Source organism: Cervus canadensis, chromosome 14 (assembly GCF_019320065.1).
Source record: "Cervus canadensis isolate Bull #8, Minnesota chromosome 14, ASM1932006v1, whole genome shotgun sequence".
Lineage (NCBI taxonomy): Eukaryota > Metazoa > Chordata > Mammalia > Artiodactyla > Cervidae > Cervus > Cervus canadensis.
In genome coordinates, this window is record NC_057399.1 from 4,193,094 (window position 1) to 4,213,212 (window position 20,119).

Here is a 20,119-nt window from a genome sequence, read left to right on the forward strand (position 1 = left end):
TCCCCCACACATACCCAGACCATAATTACATGCAGAACAACTCTCTCTGACTTGAAGACTAGCTTAACGGCTCTTCGGCAATTAAGGATATAAAGACAAAACCACATTGAGATGTGTAGGAGGGGCAGAGACAGGAGTTAGTCAGTACACACACTCATGGCACAGTGTCTCACAAGCAGTGGCTGATATTACAGACTTGGAGGTCTTCTCCAAGGGGCAGGGAGTTCAAACCCCACATTGAGTACCCCCAGCCCTGGGAACCAGCATTAGAAGAGTTGAGCCCCTATAACTGACTTTGCAAACAAGCAAGGCTTACGGAGAGAGTCAGAGGGGTAGAGGAAATTGAGACTCTACTCTTATGGGCTTACGTACAAACTCACTTGCTCTGAGTCCCAGCTCAGAGGCAGCAGGTGGAAAAGAAACTGGCATTCTAGCCAGCCTGCCATGACCACCCTAGCATGCCCACTGTCCCACACCTGGCTCTTGCTCTAGCTCTTCCGTCAAGGTGGCAGCCCCTCATGTGCCCCAGGAAAAGTCCTGACCCATGTCGGGCTCCAGCTCCAGTCCTCTCGTCAAAACCACTGCGCACGTGCAGTCCACACAAGGATGCACCTGCACAAAGGCCATGCCTTCAAGACTGGGAGAGGCAACTGTATTGCCTAATTCATAGAGACAAACAGAAAGTCAATCAAAATTAAAAGACAAAAGAATTTGTGCCAAAGAAAGAACAATAAAACTCCAGGGAAAAACCTCAATAAAATGGAGATAAGCACTTATCTGATAAAGAGTTAAAAGCGATGGTCATGTCTGATGCTCAGTGAACTTGAGAGAACAATGGAGGAACCAGTGAGAACATCAACAAAGAGAAAATATTAAAAAGAACCAATCAGAGCAGACACATGCAATAAATGAAATGGAAAATACACAAGAGGGAGTCAGCAGCAGATCGGTGGGCCTTCAGTTCACTCATATAAATGGACTGAGATGTCAAGGCATAAAATAAATGACTGGGCAATGAATGAACTGGGAAACAAAGCAATAAACCAAACGTTGAGTATGGACCACAGATGAATGGATGCAGAAACAGGGCAGTGAAGTGGCTTTTGTTTGTAGAGGAAGCTGAAGCTTCCACGTGACATGGTTTTTGTTCTGGGTGGCCTCCCTCCCTATTCCTATACAGTAACATGTATGTTGTCTGAATAGATTAAAACTAATCTGATGAAATAGAATTCACAGTTATAAAGTGTAAGCCGAGCTGAGACCTTTTTCCCGGGTGAACACTATACTGTAAGTAAGTTTTCAATGAGGGAAAAGTGTTTTTTGGTAAAAGAGCAGATAAAGAGAGCAAGAAAAATGCTTTGTGTAAAAATGTAGAAATACTGCTTCATCAAGAAGCTAAAATGGTGACTATTTGCTTGTGGAAATGCATTTTTACTTAAAAGCACAATGACTGAAACACATACTTTCTTTTAAAGTTTGCATATCTGTTAATGTCTGTGTCACTGAGTTTGCTAAGGATTTGTCTTCAAGATTTATCTTGACATACCTGATTCTAAATTCCTTCAGCATTTGGTGACCACTAGGTTGTTTTCATCCTGCTTAAAATTTTCCCTGGTGTTTTTGTTCGTGTTGATCGATGCTGAGTAAAATCAGAGGAGAAAAATGGAAGGCCCACTCATTCATTCATTCATTTATTTAGTAAACATTTTCTGGATGCCGAACACTGTGCCCTGAACTAAAGATATGGCAGTTACTACAACAGATCACAGACTGAAATTTTGGTTTGCATTTGAAATTTACTAAACGTCTAGAAGGGTATACATCTAATTAAGAATTTGGGCTTATACTCTTAGTTCAGAACAAATGAAGATTAGTAGGGAACACTATCTTCCTTACAACTTAAGTAAGGGAGATTCTAAACAGGGTACTTTACATATATATGGTAGTAAGTTAGCTTCTGTTTTGATGTGTAAGAAGTGATGTGAATTTTAAAAGATATTTATAATTCACAAAGCCTAGAAAAATAATGTTTTAAATGATCATTTTATAGATAAATAACTTGGCAAATACCATTAGAAGAAAAAGCATATTTGTAATGAATCAAGTGTATACCTCCTTAATTCTGGAGTTAAAGAAAATACTAACGTACTTGACATACGCTGTTAATAAAGCTTTATGAATTTATTAATGTGGAGGACACATCATTTAATCTTGTTTTTTTTGTAGTAAGATCTGGTATTCTCACCCCATGAGAGCTGGGCATAAACAGGGACCATGAAAAAATATTTTCTTCCTGCTGGCAAACAAAACCAGAGATGGAACATATTGTGCTCCTGCAGATTCAGAGGAGACACAGATAATAAGCACATTTGCAATCACCTAATAGCAAGCCTGAAATTGCCCCTGTTCCTATTAGGCTAAAATGTAATGAGGAGTGGTAGGTGACACAGGGTCACACTCCCACCGTCACCATGAGAAAATGATATCTCCAGTTAAAATAATGAGGAGAGAGAAAAGAAAAGACTCTTCTTTATGAGATATGTCTTTTTTTAAGAAAAATTTCTTTTGCTTTCACATAATGAGAAGAGACAGAGAATGGCTTATTTTTCTTAAATTTGCCACTGCAACTACTTCCAGGCAATACAAATACAACTTCTCTTGCCTATACTCAAATCCTTTAGAGCCTCTGGGAAAAGTCTAGGGCATTTAAAATGGATTTTATTCTTCTCTTTTTAATTTTTCTGTCTCACTTTTGCATATCCAGTGGTAAAACAAGGAAGCAAATTAAAGAATAAAGCAAAACTGGTTGAATTTGGGAAAATAGCACACTATTTTGTAACCAAGCTAACAAATGGATAAAAAATCATGTATTAAAAAAAATCATGTATTAATTGCTTAAATTCAATCCTTTGGGCAGATTTTAGAGTCATTTTTGTGTAAAAACAATTATGCATATTGGATCACTAATCGAGCAAGAAAAATGTCAAAAAATTCTAAGAAATATCTAAAAACCAATTTCCCGTGATCCAAAAGTTTATGTTTACTTGGAAAAATAAAAAAAGAGAAAGTCAAGGAATTCCACTGCATTTCAGAGCAGTGAACATTTTGAGTATATTCAGGATATTTTTTATATTTCCATCCATTTTGAATTGGAAGACATGGAAGTGGAAGCAACTCTGCAGCACAGTCATGGCCATGATCCTGAACCTTAAGGCTGTGTTTCTTCAAAGTCAGGAATGTCATCCAGGCTGAAGCTGACACTGATTCATATCCTTGAGATTTTCTGTTCGCCTCTTTAATTTGGGGTCTGTGTTATGGTCTGAATGTGTTCCCTCCAAATTCATATGTTGAAGCCTTAAAGCCCAATGCAGCTATATTTGGAGATAGAGCTTGTGAGGAGGTGATAAATTAATATGAGGTCATAGGATGTGCCCTAATACACTTGGACTAATGCCCTTATAAGAAAGGGGAGAGACACCAGAGCTTGCTGTCTCTGCTATATGAGGTCACATTAAGGTGGTGTCTGTCTTCAAGCTACGAAGGGAACTCTCATTAAGAACTCCACTGGGTCAGCACCTTGACCCTGAATTTACCAGCTTCTAGAACTTTGAGAAAACAAATTTCTGTTGTTTAAGCTACCCAGTCTATGATAGTTTGTTATGACAGTCTTGAGCAGACTAAGACAACCTGGAAATTAAAATACCCAACCCTATTCAAAACTCAGGATCCATACACATACATTGTCAAGTGTGGTAGGTTGCCTTAGGTCAGGGTCCCCATTAGGAGAGTCATTGGAGGAAATTTATAAAGCTCAGACTCAGGCACTGACTTAAGTCACATATGAGAATTTTTGCTAGCTAGCAGAGATGTTTTTTAAACAGAGATTTAGCAACGGAGTTGCTTACTAGAGTCTAGAAATTGCTGAGTTTCAGATATTAATGTAGAAGTGACTTATTCATGAAAAACAAATATGCAAGAGGCCTGCAAAACTGGCCCAAACTGTGGCTCTTTCAAGTATTCGCTATAAGAAATTGATGAACAAATTAGAATTTTCTAGACCTAATTTTCCTCATCTATAAGATGGGGATGCTACCTATGATTGTTGTGATAATTATATAAATTAATGCATATAATATACTTAGTACCATGTCTGAATGTGAAAGTCTCTCAGTTGTGTCCAACTCTTTGCAACCCCATGGAATTCTCCAGGCCAGAATACTGGAGTGGGTAGTCTTTCCCTTCTCCAGTGGATCTTTCCGACCCAGGAATCGAACCAGGGTCTCCTGCATTGCAGGTGGATTCTTTACCAACTGACCTCTCAGGGAAGCCCAGTACCATGTCTGGCACTTATAAATTCTATATGTAAATTTAAACTAAAGAATAGTAGTAGTAATTATGATATTATGTCCTTGTTTACTTGTTGAAGTATCCCTCTTATTTTTACTTGCAACTTTTTGGTAAAGTTCTTTTTCATATTCCTTATCTCTCAGCTTTTTTTTTTTTTAGCGTACGTCATCTTATCTGATTTGAGGTGTTGGAAAAGAGCTGAGGCTTTCTTTAGGGCATGCAGGAGTCTTCTCACTTCTTATTGTCATCATAGGTTTTCTGATCTTTTGGTAAGCTTTCCACAAAGCCCAACTTCTTAGTCTTCTGCAGCAGAGAACCCACTGGTGAGAGGTTTTTTCCTCTGATTTTAACTGAAAGACAGAGCCAGTCTTCTCCTGGGGGTGTGGCTTTGGGCAGTCGGAGTGCCGCTGAGGACTGTATTTGCCTACTGGACTACCCTTGACCTACGTCCTTTACACCTCTAATTGCTCCATCCCCTGGCAGTGTTGCTGTAACTGCACTGCAGCTTTCTAGGTCTTCCAATATTGATTCGGACTTAATTTTATTTTTATAAAGACCGTGTCATTTCAATGAATTTTTTGAAGGAGTGACTATTCAAAGCTGTTTGTAGGTTAACCATATTTAACTGAAAAATAATTACTTTTAAAGATAAAATAAAAGCAATGATAAATAACAACAAAAATGTAGTCCTGCAATCCTTCAAGTTCATGGTTTAAGGTGTTGGCAAGTAGAGCAATAAGTGCTTTAGGAGGAGCAGAAGTGAGGCACATGAAGTTGCAGCACATAGGAGAACCAAGACTCAGAGTCTTCATAGTCTGGGCTGTGGTTTGTGAGGGTGCGATGAGGACTGTGTGTTGAATAACTGGAAGAGGTCTGTGGGATGGATGTTTTTGGAAACCTGGAGAAGTGAGCCAGGGGTGAGAAAGTGGCAAAGCAGCAGCTCTGAAGCTTTCCTCTTCTTTCTCCACCCCCTGTCCTGCCCCACGTAGTCCGGATGGCTTCTGAGTGAAAAGCAGCTACAGTCTGGGAACAAGGAACAGTATAATGGCAGCAGCTGATGGGAAAAAAAGATGACGAGCAAAGAGAAATGGTGAGTTTCTGAGGCCCCCTGCTTGAATGAACCAGGTTTGGGTGAATTTGAAGATACTTAATTAAAAAAGAAACATGGTAATATATCCCTACATAATTACTGCTAGTGTTTTCCTCTATTTGAGAAAGGTATAGATCATCAAAGGCATAAGATATAATTTATGGAGATGTAATTATTCAGTACACAACATCAGTCATTTGAACAACACATTTATACTTCTGTTTTTATGAATCATTCACATAGAATTGTATTCCAAACATGTTGTATGTTACCTTTAATATTTTCTAAGTTGGAAAATGCCTGCTTTTAAGATATGTCTAAATTTTTGAAGTATCCAAAAAACACATAGACCTCCAACTAATAAAAATAAATGTAAAAAATAAAAAAAATAAAAATAAAAAATAAAACAGTAAAAAAACAAAACAACAACACATAGAATCAAGTTAGGGGATAAGATCTTGATCAAACTGAAGTTATCAATGTCATTCCTTGTAAGGCTCATAATATATCCTTGGGGACAAGTCCAGAAGAGGCCTTGCAGTAGGAGGAAATATGTATAGTAGCCAAATAAATCTCTAAAGGCCAAATGCACAGCTGGCCACCTGTTCTCTGCCTGGAGGTAGGTATTCAACAAGTGCCAAATGAATAAGAAAAGGGAGAGAGAGAAAGAAAAACAGAGAAGAAAATTAAAGAGTATAAAAAAGAAAGAACATATAGCCTAGGTGATGGTTAATATCATTACATTGCTTTTTATGTTACAGGCCACTTCTGTGTACCTTACCTCTAGGGTGCATACAAATATAATGAAGTAAGGACTTTGTAAAAACAGTTTTATTCTGATATATTTTATTGTGTCATTTGATTTTTATTCTCATGTAGTTGTAGACTCAGGTTTTAATACTCTAGAAAGATATGTAATACCTTAGAGCTTAAAGCAAAGTGTGATTTGGGTTAGCATAGGACATTTCTAAATTTTGTGACAGAATTTGTTTAAGGATGAACAAGAAATGTGGTTGATTTCATTTCATTAGAAAATCTGATCTATTCAATTCATGGATTTCTGAATTCAGATAAAAAGCAGCAAACCTACAGCATTGTTATTCCCCATTTTAATGTTAATTTCTTTGTTTGAAATTATGACTTGTTTTATTTATTTATTTTTGATTGCCTGGGTAGAGTGAATGGAGATATATATATATATATATATACACACACACATACCTAATATATAGCAAAATTTCACATGTAACTACTCTCTTATTATAGAGAAAAATGTGAAATATTTATTGATTTCTCATAAGGAGGTAAGAATAAGAATTAAATTTTTTTGTTACTATACTAGCCCAGAACTGCATTAGGTGTCTGCTAACCCCCTATGTGAGAGGGTTATTATTTCTATTTTGCAGACATTGAGTAGAAAACTCAGCAAAATTAATTAACTAGTCTCAAGTTACAAAAGTCGAATGTTGGTGAATGGGAACATGCGTTCAGATTTATCTGCAACTAGTGCCTCTGCTCTCACTGCTGTATTGTGTTATGCTCTCTTCTCTCTTCTTTTTTGGCATTTGGATGCGTTTATCTTGATGGTAACATCATCCTAAATATGTAATTCCCATTGTTCCATAATATTCTTGAATTATGAGAAAAGAAAGAAGAATGAAAGGGAAATTCGAAGGAACAGAGGAGAAACTAGAGAGTGAGATCAAGAGAGAGATTGCAAACCTCCTTTGCTTTCCAAAGGTGAAACCAGGGCAGCTGCTTTTATTTTTATTTTGCTTTGGGCAATGTCTTTAGTCATTTTGGGAAAAAAAAAAAAAACAAAAACTTAATTTCCACCTATTTCTGAAGCCACCATAATGCCCTTTCTCCTAATGTACAAAAGAATTCCTCCGTCACTTGCTTAGTCAGATCAAGGGAACAGAAAGGGCTTCTTCTCTAGACATCCTTTCTCAAGTTGATATGAATACCCAGTGTCATTGTCTAGAGCTTTTCAGTATATTTGCCTAAAAGCTTGTCTCTTTCTCTAAGGCAGCCTTCTATGAAATTCCAATTTTATCCAGTCTAAAAATTTCCTCTGCACTCTTTAAAAAAAAAAAATAATAGGCTTCTTATTTTATTTATTTTTATTTTTAATTTAATTTTATTTTTGGCTTCTCTATGTCTTTGTTGTACCTCGTAGGCTTTCCTCCAGTTATGGTACACTCTTTGCAGAGCATAGGCCCTAGAGTGTGTGGACTTGGTACTGTGCTGGCTTTCTAGCTGAGGCACGTGGGCTCAGTTGCCCTGTAGAATGTGGAATCTTAGTTCCCCAACCAGGGATCAAATCTGTGTCTCCTGCATTGGAAAGCAAATTCCTAATCACTGGGTCACCAGGGAAGCCCATATTTGTGTTTTACATAGATAGGAACTACAACATTTAAGAAGTTTCACTTCTACATTGTTGTTTGACATACATGGCCAAATCCACTAGTGCCAGTGTTTTAGAAAGCTTGATAAGAGTCTCTGCATGTATCATTCTTAATCATAAACCCATGTTTACCACTGTTTAATCAAATCTTCTCCACTCTTCCAGACTACAGAGATCTCAACCTGTCCATGAAGTCCTTCAAGACAATTCCAACCACAGTGATTTCTGTCCTCTCTGGACTTAGGTTGAGGAGACTATAGAAAATGGTCTAGTGATTTTAATGCTCTTCCCACCCACCCCTCCTCCAAAAGTCTAATCCAGCATGTAGCAACTCGTAGGAAATTAACAAATAACTTTCTTTAATATTTTTTCTCAACCCATATTTAACACAATAATGATGTGTTATTAATTAATAGAAGACAACAGTCTCTTCTGCAGTTCCTTGATAATGTATAAAAAATCATTAGGTTTGGAGAAGTGTGATACAATGGAAAGTGTATTAACTTGAGAATCACAGGAGGCCTTCACTGTTCTGGTCTCAACTTGTCAACTGAGCTTGTGCGTTTAATCTCCCTGAAACTTTTCCTTATCTTTAAAAAGAGAACATGGAAACATAGGTTCTTTAGTATTTTTCTTGCACTAACCATTTGGAAAAAAACTGATTTTTGCCCCTTGAACTTTGTAAACTGCAACTTTGATTGTTGTCAATTTGTAGCCAACCTATATTGCTCTTTCCATGTGTTATGGATTCTCCCAAAAGTCAAACAAGCTCTGACGATGAAACTGCATTGTTGGCTATGGTGCACAAGGGACTGTGAGCTTTAAACTTAATGTTATGCTAGGATTTCTTTGAAGAATGTTAAAGAGCAGCTGGTGTGCTTAGAAATTCTCAACTAGTCTGAGCCACCTAGTAGTGCTTTACAGCTCTAGGAGAGAACTGACATGGGGGAAACATAAAAATGACCATTTCAACATACACTGTGGGGCAGGATTTTTCTATTTTGTTTTCCTTACAAAGGTTAGCTTTCCCCTGGCTACTGTGTTCTTTCTCTTTAACTATCTGTGAGGGACTCAGACATAACTATAGCTTCCTGTAATTTCTGTTTCCCTCCTCTTTTCTTGGTTGAGGGAGTAGGGATAGTGAATTATTAGGAAGGAGCGAGCCAAGAAAACTGCATGTGGATGGAGTTCCTTACCTGGAGTTTACAGAGCACCAGAACCAGTGGTTCGGTTCAGTTCAGTTCAGTCGCTCAGTCGCTAAGTCGTGTCCGACTCTTTGCGACCCCAGGGACTGCAACACGCCAGGCCTCCCTGTCCATCATCAACTCCTGGAGTTTACTCAAATTCATGTCCATTGAGTCATTGATGCCATCCAACCATCTCATCCTCTGTCATCCCCTTCTCCTCCTGCCTTCAATCTTTCCCAGCATCAGGGTCTTTCCCAATGAGTCAGTTCTTCATTCACATCAGGTGATGTGATGCACTCTAATACTTCGATTAGAGTTTCAGCTTCAGCATCAGTCCTTCCAATGAATATTCAGGACTGATTTCCTTTAGGATTGACTGGTTTGATCTCTTTGCAGTCCAAGAGACTCTCAAGAGTCTTCTCCAACACCACAATTCAAAAGGATCAATTCTTTGGCACTCAACTTTTTCTATGGTCCAACTCTCACATTCATATATGACTACTGGAAAAACCATAGCTTTGACTAGATTGACCTTTGTTGGCAAAGTAATGTCTCTGTTTTTTAATATGCTGCCTAGGTTGGTCGTGACTTTTCTTCCAAGGAGCAAGCGCCTTTTGATTTCATGGCTGCAGTCACCATCTGCAGTGATTTTGGAGCCCCCCAAAATAAAATCTGTCACCGTTTCCATTGTTTCCCCATCTATTTGCCATGAAATGATGATATCAGATGCCATGACCTTACTTTTCTGAATGTTGAGTTTTAAGCCTTCTCTGTGAGGGGTGGGCAGGGTCCAGAGGCACAGCTTCCTTCCTTCTTTCCTTTTCTTCCTCCACCCTTCTCTCACTTCCTCCTCCCCTTCCTCTTCCAATCCTTCTTCCATTCCTTCCTTCTTTCCTTTCTACCTTTTCTGTTTTCTTCCAACTTTCTTTCTTTTTAAAAAATATTTCCTTTCTTCCATGGCTATTTGTTCTTGGAATTCCTGTGAGGAAGAAAATTCTATGTTTCTGACTTGTGTATTTTTACCTCATTCTTCAAGACTCTAAATAATAAATTGAATTAAGAGGGAGCTGTTCTAGGATCCTGAAAACCCCCCTAACTTGATTATTGTCTCGGTGTCTTGAGAGATACACTTATTTGTTCAGTGATTTTAAAACTCAAATAGGAAATGCACAGCCTAAAATAGTGTGTATGGTTGTGTTTTAATGTGTGCTTTTAGAGATTTTCTTTTTTCTATCTAGAGATAGAGAAAGGTTTTTCCATTTTTTTTTTCTTGAAAAGTATAATTCTTTAGCAATTGTTGATGGCGCCTGTCATGTATTAAATTTAACCAAAAATAAATGTATTTAATCAATAAAACGTTTCTCCCTTTTTTAGTAGAGATAGTTCTTTCTGATTTTTAAGTTACAGTTTCAAGTTAAAGAAGCAAATTTTTCAAGAATTTTTTATTATTCAAAAGTATCCCACTGTTCAACTTTACATTGACTACTCTCTTTAATAGTAGGAGATAATTTGGCCATCAATTTCTTAAATCTGTAAAATTAAGTCAAAAGAGACGTTCATATCATTTTCCATTTAGTACACTAAGAATTCTAATAGTTTTTATTTAGAAACTAATAAAAATTACTGAATATTACTGATGTAATCAGAACTGAACCAAGTATTTAAAAAGATTCAAAGAACCAAATAATCTAGCTCTTGGTACAGGATATTTATACTCAAATTATGAATATACACTGGCACACAAGTTATCTCTAAAGGGTTGATAAACTGTAATAAAATGTAATATGTACTTAGAATGTTTTATGGTAATCTGTGAGGTCCCTATAAACCCAATTTATTTATAAAGTTAGGCACTTCGGATAAATAGATTTTAAAGTAGGTGAGAAATAATAGTGTTTTTAAACTCTAATGTTTCTCTTGTCAATTAATGTGACTTAAGAAACAGATTTCTCAAGAGGCAGGTGGTCTGGTATTTCCATCTCTTGAATTTTCCATAGTTTGTTGTGATCCATGCAGTCAAAGACTTTTGCATAGTCAATAAAGCAGAAGTAGATGTTTTTCTCAAACTTTCTTTTTAGATGATCCAATGGATTTTGGCAATTTAACCTCTGGTTCCTCTGCCTTTTCTAAAACCAGCTTGAACATCTGGAAGTTCACAGTTCATGTACTGTTGAAGCCTGGCTTAGAGAATTTTGAACATTACTAGTGTGTGAGATGAGTGAGTGCAATTGTGCAGTAGCTTGAGCATTCTTTGGCATTGCCTTTCTTAGGGATTGGAATGAAAACTGACCTTTTCCAGTCCTGTGGCCACAGCTGAGTTTTCCAAATTTGCTGCCATATTGACTGCAGCACTTTCACAGCATCATCTTGTAGGATTTGAAATAGCTCAACTGGAATTCCATTACCTCCACTAGCTTTGTTCATAGTGATGCTTCCTAAGGCCCACTAAACATCGCATTCCAGGATGTCTGGCTCTAGGTGAGTGATTATACCATTGTGATTATCTGGGTCGTGAAGATCTCTTTTGTATAGTTCTTCTGTGTATTCTTGCCACCTCTTCTTAATATCTTCTGCTTCTATTAGGTCCATACCATTTCTGTCCTTTATTGTGCCCATCTTTGCATGAAATGTTCCCTTGAAATTTCTAATTTCCTTGAAGAGATCTCTAGTCTTTCCCATTCTATTGTTTTCTTCTATTTCTTTGCACTGATCACTGAGGAAGGCTTTCTTATCTCTCCTTACTATTCTTTGGAACTCTGAATTCAGATGGGTGGGTATATCTTTCCTTTTCTCGTTTGCTTTTCACTTCTCTTCTTTTCACAGCTATTTGCAAGGCCTCCTCAGACCATTTTTTGCATTTCTTTTTCTTGGGGATGGTCTTAATCTCGCTCTCCTGTACAATGTCACGACCTCCATATTTCTTCAGGCACTCTGTCTATCAGATCTAATCCCTTGAATCTATTTCTCACTTCCACTGTATAATCATAAGGGATTTGATGTAGGTTATACCTGAAAGGTTTAGTGGTTTTCCCTACTTTCTTCAATTTAAGTCTGAATTTGGAAATAAGGAGTTCATGATCTGAGCCACGGTCAGCTCCCAGTCTTGTTTGTGCTGACTGTATAGAGCTTCTCCATCTTTGGCTGCAAAGAATATAATCAAGCTGATTTCAGTATTGACCATCTGGTGATGTCCATGTGTAGAGTCTTCTCTTGTGTTGTTGGAAGAGGGTTTTTGCTATGACCAGTGTATTCTTTTGGCAAAACTCTATTAGCCTTTGCCCTGCTTCATTCCGTACTCCAAGGCCAAATTTGCCTGTTGCTCCAGGTGTTTCTTGACTTCCTACTTTTGCATTCTAGTCCCCTATAATGAAAAGGACATCTTTTTTGGGTGTTAGTTCTAGAACAGCTTGTAGGTCTTGATAGAACCATTCAACTTCCGTTTCTTCAGCTTCTTCTAGCTGGTTTTGAATGATTCTGGTGTTAATTCACATCATTGTCATGTCCATTATTTATAGTTGAGGATTTCTGGGCTGTCCTTTCTAATGCTTCCCAGTTTCCTAAACAAATAAGCCTAATGTAATAGGTATTTGTCAGGGAGGGAATGTTTTTGCCTGTGACACCACAGGAATGAATCCCTTTCTTTTTCAGAGAGTGATTCTCATTGTGCTACTTCTTCTTCTCAGGTGGTCACACACACCCCCACAGCTTCAGTTGCTGTTTGCCTGTTTATAGATTTATGTGTCTCCACTGTAGGACCCAATTAACATCTTTCTGTTGGTGTCTCATTAAAACTTTTACAACACACATGATCCTCCCTCCTTCCCCTGACATCCCCAGAGCCAGTTTCTCTTCCAGCATTCCCTGTGGCTGTGATGGGTTCCATCTTCCATACACATGGATAAGTCAAAACTGGGTTTTTTGAGCATACCTTGACATTTCCCTTTTACCTCTTTTCTTATCATATGCATCATTAAGTGCTGGTCATTTTTCTTTCTACACTTTCCTCAAACCTACATTCTTTCCATTTACAATATCACCATCCTAGTTCTAATTTCCAAAACAATTACAGCTATTATTTGGACCCTCCATTCAGTTTTCTTCATGAAGACCAATCTCTGCAGCCAGTTATTTTTTTCTTCAAAACATGTATCTGCTCACATCAATTATGTCTGAAGCCGTTTATGTCTGCCCCTGATCCTAAAGAAAAAGTCCCAGATTCTTTTAATAGCTTACAAGACAGCACGATTTGGTCCTTGCATGTTTCTCCAACCTCATTTTTGGGTCACTTTTCTCCACTTTAGGCTCACGGAATTTCAGTTTTTCATTTTTTTTGAGTAGAGGGATTCTGCATAGAACTGTGCAGAAGTTTTTTTTTTTTTTTTTTAACCTCTTGTTTTTTTCAAGACAAAAACAATGCAACAAGTACCTCAGAATTATAAGAAATATTTTAAAAATAGATATTTCTGAGTTCCATTCCAGAACTACTGAACCAGAGTTTCTGTGAGTGGGACTTGGACTGTATTTTATGAAATGCCCCAGGGAAATTTTATAACAGAAAAAACTGAGAACGCTTATTCTATATGTTAAGTTCCCTTATAGCTGATATTGGGTCTTCTCTTGCAGTCAGTACTTATAGCTTCGGCAGTCTTATCCATTCCCCAACTTAAAACATCATCAGTATGCCACAGGAACCCACAAGCCTCAGTTTTGAACTTTTGACTGAGATATTTAGTTCTCCCATGACAGCTCTACTGGATGGCTCACAGGAATCTCAGATTAATAAACAGAGATGCGCTCGAGTCATCATGATGCCCCTGCAAATCTTTGCCTTCTCCAGTGTTCTTCCTCAAATATGCACCCATCCACTTGCTCTTGCCAGAAACTTTTCTTCTACCTCCCACCAATCCATAGCTGTTTCCTGTCTTTACCTCAAAATGTTCTGGCTTCTACTCACTTTTTCTGTATAAAAAGCTTGGCCATCTCCCAGGAGATTTCATCTCTACTATTTTCTACTTGGTTTTTCCTACTTGCATAATTACCTCCCAGACCCACCTGAACAATTTGATATATTACTGCTACAGGGAACCTGCTACTCCACTATTTTAAGACCCTTCAGAGCCTTCCCATTACATTAGTATAAAGTTTAAAATCACTAATACAGCCAATATGGTTCTGCATAATCTGGCCTTGTACTCCATCATGGACTTACCCACTGTGGGCTCCTTCTGTGCTGCAGCCACACCAGCCTCTGTCAATTCTTTCTGACCTGAGGCCTCTTTCATATCCTGTATCTTTCTTCCCCTCTCTTCTCTCCACCTTTGCTCATCCAACTCCTACTTATGTTAAAGTATCTATGTGTGTGTACATAAATATAAATATACACACTTATATATATGGTCTCTATGTATCTTTATATATATACACACAAATATGTACATACAGACCTGCAACGTGGGTGGGAATTACCTGTTTATGTGAAGCTTTCCCTGAACCCTAAATTTAAATTGTACCAGTTTATTTTATTGTAATTTATTTTTCTTCTTAGAATATATCCATCATTTTAAATTATATATTTGGTTTGAAGAGTTAGTGATTTAGTGCATGTGTCTAATCAGATGGCAACTTCAGCTGCATTTATTTCAGCACCAGATCCCTGATACCTAGTCCAGTGTTTGGTGTGTAGCAGACACTCAACAAATATTTACTGAATAAGTGAACAAACATGCAAATAGAATAAAAAAATGGATCATCTCTCATCTTATTTTTTCCTCTTGTGATTTAATTTTTTAAGTTTTAGTGGATGGAGGGGGAAACTTTTTGGTCAAATATTCAATGCACATTTTTGACATTTAGAAAGCTGTGGATCAAGACATTTTCAGGTTTCTTGGTACAAATGTATTCATTCTGAACAAAGCTTTATGCTGTGGAAAAATATCAGAAAACAATAGCAACAACAGTGTTGATAATCAACACTGCCAAATGCCAAAGTTAAAAAGAAGGAGTAAACAACCGGTAAGATATTTAGCACAGTAGAATCATTATGATGCTGTAAGTGTAAGATCAAAGGTGTTTGCTTCATAGTTAACATATCCCTTAACTATCTAGCATGAATATATAGTTGATGAGCACACAATTTTTCTCCTCTAAAAAGGTTTACTGGCCAATAATATGAGTATTGAGGAAGGCACAACTACATAAAATTTTAAAGTATTTATGTGGGAAAGTAAGCCATCAATGATGGTGTCATTGATTGATATAAAATATCCCAAGTAGACAGAAAACTGCATGTGGTTTTGTATCACATCAGATAATTATAATTACATGGCTCAGTAACCCCAGAATCAACTCTGCTAAAGATGGTTAGATTTTTGTTTTACCTTTCTCTCCATCTTTATTGGTATTACTAGGGGACAACTGTAAGATTTAATGGCAGCCTGAAAATGGTCCACAGCTATTGTTATTACATCTTAAAGCAATAGAAAGACAATCTAAACCTTTATTTTGCTGAGTATCAGCTTAGGAGAATTGGATTGGGGAGATTTACTGACTTAAAATATAAAACCATAATATGATCTTTGCTACTTTCTCATTATTAAAGCTGATGCATTATGGTTCTAGCCTTAAAAGTGTTACCCTTGGACTATGTTAAAAAAACCGATAGCATAGAGACAATATTCAAATATTGCATATCTGTCAAAATAGAAAATGTTGTACCAACATTTTTGTTAATTGTTTTGTATGTAATTTATGAAAGCTTTTCTTTCATGGCATTTTCTTTTCTTTCTTTCTTTTTTTTTTGTAGTATAAATTCTATTCTTCAAGCTGAGATAAGCTGTTCACAAAGTAATGGAATAAAGAGAATGTGCAGAGAAAACTTGATTTACAGATGAACAAAATGTATATTTTTTAGTTAATCTCATTATTTCATCTGAAAGAAGAGAAGTTGTTACCTAAAATGATTTTCAGTTTAACATATTTTATATAATTTTTTTTATAACTTTACTTCCCAAATCCTAAAGAGATACAATGATTACATTTTAAATTAAAATTATTTCTGTGACTTTGTCTTCAGTCTTAACTATTATCAAATGTACATTTTTAAAGTTTTATATGACTTAGGTGTAAGTTCATGTAGATAGAGTGAAGTTGAGATCAGCATTTGTGTAATTATTATTCTTTTCAGTTTTTTTATTTTTTATTTTTTTCAGTTTTTTAAAAAGTAGTGCGCAGTAGTCTTATAGTGTTGTGGTAAGAAAAAATGCTTTATATGATTTCAGTTTTCCTAATTTTACTGACAGTTTTCCTAATTTTACTGAGGCTTGCTTTGTGGCCTAGCATGTGATCTATCCTGGAGAATGTTCCATATGTACTTGAAAAGAATATGTATTCTGTTGCTTTTGGGTGGAATGCATAAAAATCAAGTAAGTCTATTTGGTATTATTTAAGACCAATGTTTCCTGATTTTTTTTTTCAATAATAGTCCCCTACAATTATTGTGTTAGTGTCAGTTTCTCATTTTATGTCTGTTTCAAATCATAACTAAGGTCTTAAAACATAACTTCTGTTTATATGGAGGCATTATTGTCACTGCTAGTTATGCTATCATGATAAGCTTTGAAATTTAAGTTTCAGTATTTATCTGGCTCTGTCTGTCCAATATGACAGCCACTAACCACTCACGTCTATTTAAACTGAAACAGAAATTAATCAAAATTAAATAATATTTAAAAATAACTTTCTTAGTTGCACCAGCAACTATATTTCAAGTGCTAAACAGTGAGAAAGTAGAGCTCTCTATAGGCTAGAATTTCCAAATAATTGAAAAAAATCACTTCTAGCTAGGGGAAGATGTGGGACTGCTTATTTTTTATTTTTCTTTTTAAAGTGGGAGGAAATTTGAGGACTTTAAAGGTTAATGTGAAGCAGCCTGTAGAGTGCAAGAGGTTATTTAACACAGGAAAGAGGGAGAAAAATCAATATAATAAAATTTTTGAGAAGGTGAAAAGTAATGAATAGAGCACAGATAAAGATATTAGATGTCAAAAATAGAAGGGGGACTTCACTGTAAACAAGGAAAGGTGGGAAAGATGGATTTTAAGATCAGTGAGAGGAAATTGAGGAAGTTTTTGTTCTTTGGTTCCTATTTTCTTTGTCAGCTTTGAGTCAAAATCTTCTGGGCCCCACAGTGGAAGCAGTGAGGTCAGAAGTTGGATATGGAGGAAAATATAAACCAGGTGATGATGGCTGAATTAGCAGGACTAAGGAGGAAGTAGCAGGGTTGCTGGCCATGCTGATGGCCTGGCTGAGGCTGGTGATAATCAAGTTATAGTTGCAAAGGTCTGGACAGTGGTGTGCTTTTTCTGCAGCTGCCAGCAGCCTCTGGGGAGGAAAACAGGCTCTGGGGAGGAAAACAGTTGGATTTCAGGATTAATTCTTTTTTAAAGTTTTGCTTTTCCTAGATGTTCTCTAATACTTAAATAACAGATTTGGGAAGGATTACAAAAGAGTTGGAGCCTAATGTTATCAGGATCTCTGCTGAGCTGGAGAGGTGAGCTGCCAGGGGCCAGAGCAGCCAATTAAAAGTAAGCCAACAAATGAAGGTAACAGTCAAGACTTTAGTCATTTACTGTGACAGTGTAAGCAAGAGGCTAACCCAGAGAAAGCTTCAACTCCCACCCTGCTCCCTTTCCCCATATTTGAGGGTCCCTGGTTTAGGGAAGGTGCATGCGTGCATGCTCAGACTCTTCAGTCATGTCTGACTTTTTGCGACCCTATGTATCTTTGAACCTATGTACCTTTGACCCTTAAACCTCTGTAGCCCACCAGGCTCCTCAGTCCTCTCTAGGGGATTCTCTAGGCAAGAATACTGGAATGAGTTGCCATGCCCTCGTCTAGGGGATTTTTTCCGATCCAGGGATCGAATCTGGATCTCCTGCATTACAGCGGCTTCTTGACCACTGAGCCACTGGGGAAGAACCTTAGGGCAGGTAGGTGAGCACAAAAGTAAGGATCATCACACTGATGAGGGAGCCTCAAACAAAATGTTCCAGAGGTTTTCTTACTGTGAGGGCCCAAGGGAGAGAGGGGATAGTGTTAGCAGTGCTGAGACCTGAGGTAGAATAGAGAGAAATGTCTTCAAGTTTTCCCCCTCCCCTGTAAGGAGATTTTCATGACAGTGTCTAAGCAAGGCCTCTGTGGAAGACCCTAAATAAAGAGACCTTCAAACAAAGACACTGGGCTAGGAATGCAGATTTGCAGAAGCACAAGGCCAGCCAAGGAGGCCTGCCCCTCCCTCCAGAGCCTGCAGTGCACAGGCTGTGCAGGGAGCCTGGTGGGTGGAGGGCATCTCTCCTCATGAGGCCTGTCAGGAAATCTGCAACTGCCTATGTTCATGCCTGAAAAGTCACACAGCTATTCCTGCCAGGAGTTGGATTTCTCATGAGCTGATTATAAAAAAGGGTGAAGAGCAGTCTATGTGCTAGAATTTCCAACAAAAGGTGAAAAAGACATTTATTTTGAATAGTTATTCAAAGTGAAGAAAGAACAGGTGATGAGGTCAGATGAGGTCAGATAGGTCAAAGGACAGGTTGAAGGGTGAAGTTTGGTTTCTAAGCTACAGTAAAAATAATCTCAGGATTTGTTATGAAGCATGTTTCTCAGTCCCACCCTCAGAGAATTAGATTCAGTTATTTTGAGATGAACACATAAATACCCACTGAAAGCAAACATCTGGGTGATTCTGCAGCCAAAAGTCATGATTACAGCGCTGTCTACATTGGTCATAACTTTCCTCCCAAGGAGTAAGCATCTTTTAATTTCATGGCTGTAATCACCATCTGCAGTGATTTGGGAGCAAATCATTATTTACCAAAATAGTAAAGTCAGCCACTGTTACCACTGTTTCCCCATCTATTTGCCATGATGTGATGGGACCAGATGCCATGATCTTAGTTTTCTGAATGTTGAACTTTAAGCCAACTTTTTCACTCTCCTCTTGCACTTTCATCAAGAGGCTCTTTAGTTCCTCTTCACTTCCTACCATAAGGGTGGTGTCATCTGCCCAACTGAGGTTATTGATATTTCTCCTGGCAATCTTGATTCCAGCTTGTGCTTCATCCAGCCTAGAGTTTCTCATGATGTACTCTGCATATAAGTTAAATAAGCAGGGTGACAATAGACAGCCTTCAAGTACTCCTTTTCCTATTTGGAACCAGTCTGTTTTTCCATGTCCAGTTCTAACTGTTGCTTCCTGACCTGCATACAGGTTTCTTAAGAGGCAGGTGAGGTGGTCTGGTATTCCCACCTCCTTCAGAATTTCCCACAGTTTGTTGTGATCTACATAGTTGAAGGCTTTGGCATAGTCAGTAAAGCAGAAGTAGATGCTTCTAAAGCAGTGCAGAAGTAGCACTAATTTAGCTTTTGTTCAGTCCTCCATCACTTCAGTCTCTCCCAGTGACATCAGCTTATTCTTATGATGTCTTCTGCCAACAGGTCTCAGTTCCTTACATTGAACCAGCAAATAATAAAACACACACTAAATTAAAATACTAAAGGCTATCATTGAACAAAGCTTCAGTGTTCCAGTTTGATTTTTTTCATTTATAAGAGAGATTGTCCACTGGAAACAGAAAACTAAACTGAAGCCTTTGATAGCATCTTTTTAGTCCTGGTTTTAAAGTAACATTCAAGTGTATATCTCAGCAAAAGCGATCTTGAGAAAGAAAAACAGCTGGAGGAATCAATCTCCCTGACTTCAGACTATACTACAAAGGTACAGTATAGACAGAAGGGTACAGGATAATCAAAACTGGAACAAAAATAGAAATATAGATCAATGGAACAGGACAGAAAGCCCAGATATAAATCCAAGCACCTGTGGTCACCTGATTTATGACAAAGGAAGCAAGAATATACAATGGAGAAAAGACAGTCTCTACAATAAGTGGTGCTGGGAAAACTGGACAGCTACATGTTAGAGAATGAAATTACAATACATGCATTAGTACACTGTATTGGTGTTTATCTTTCTGGCTTACTTCACTCTGTATAATGGGCTCCAGTTTCATCCATCTCATTAGAACTGATTCA

General features: G+C 37.5%; 1 protein-coding gene across 1 annotated transcript in view; it reads right to left on the bottom strand.

Annotated features, from left to right (window-relative positions):
- Positions 1 to 516: 516 nt before the first annotated feature.
- LOC122452778 (disintegrin and metalloproteinase domain-containing protein 20-like) overlaps positions 517 to 20,119 on the bottom strand; it is a 51,869-nt gene continuing 32,266 nt past the window's right edge. The window contains exon 3 of the mRNA XM_043486415.1: positions 517 to 659. Within this exon, the coding sequence (XP_043342350.1) occupies positions 517 to 659 (143 nt within the window). The remainder of the gene's footprint in view (positions 660 to 20,119) is intronic.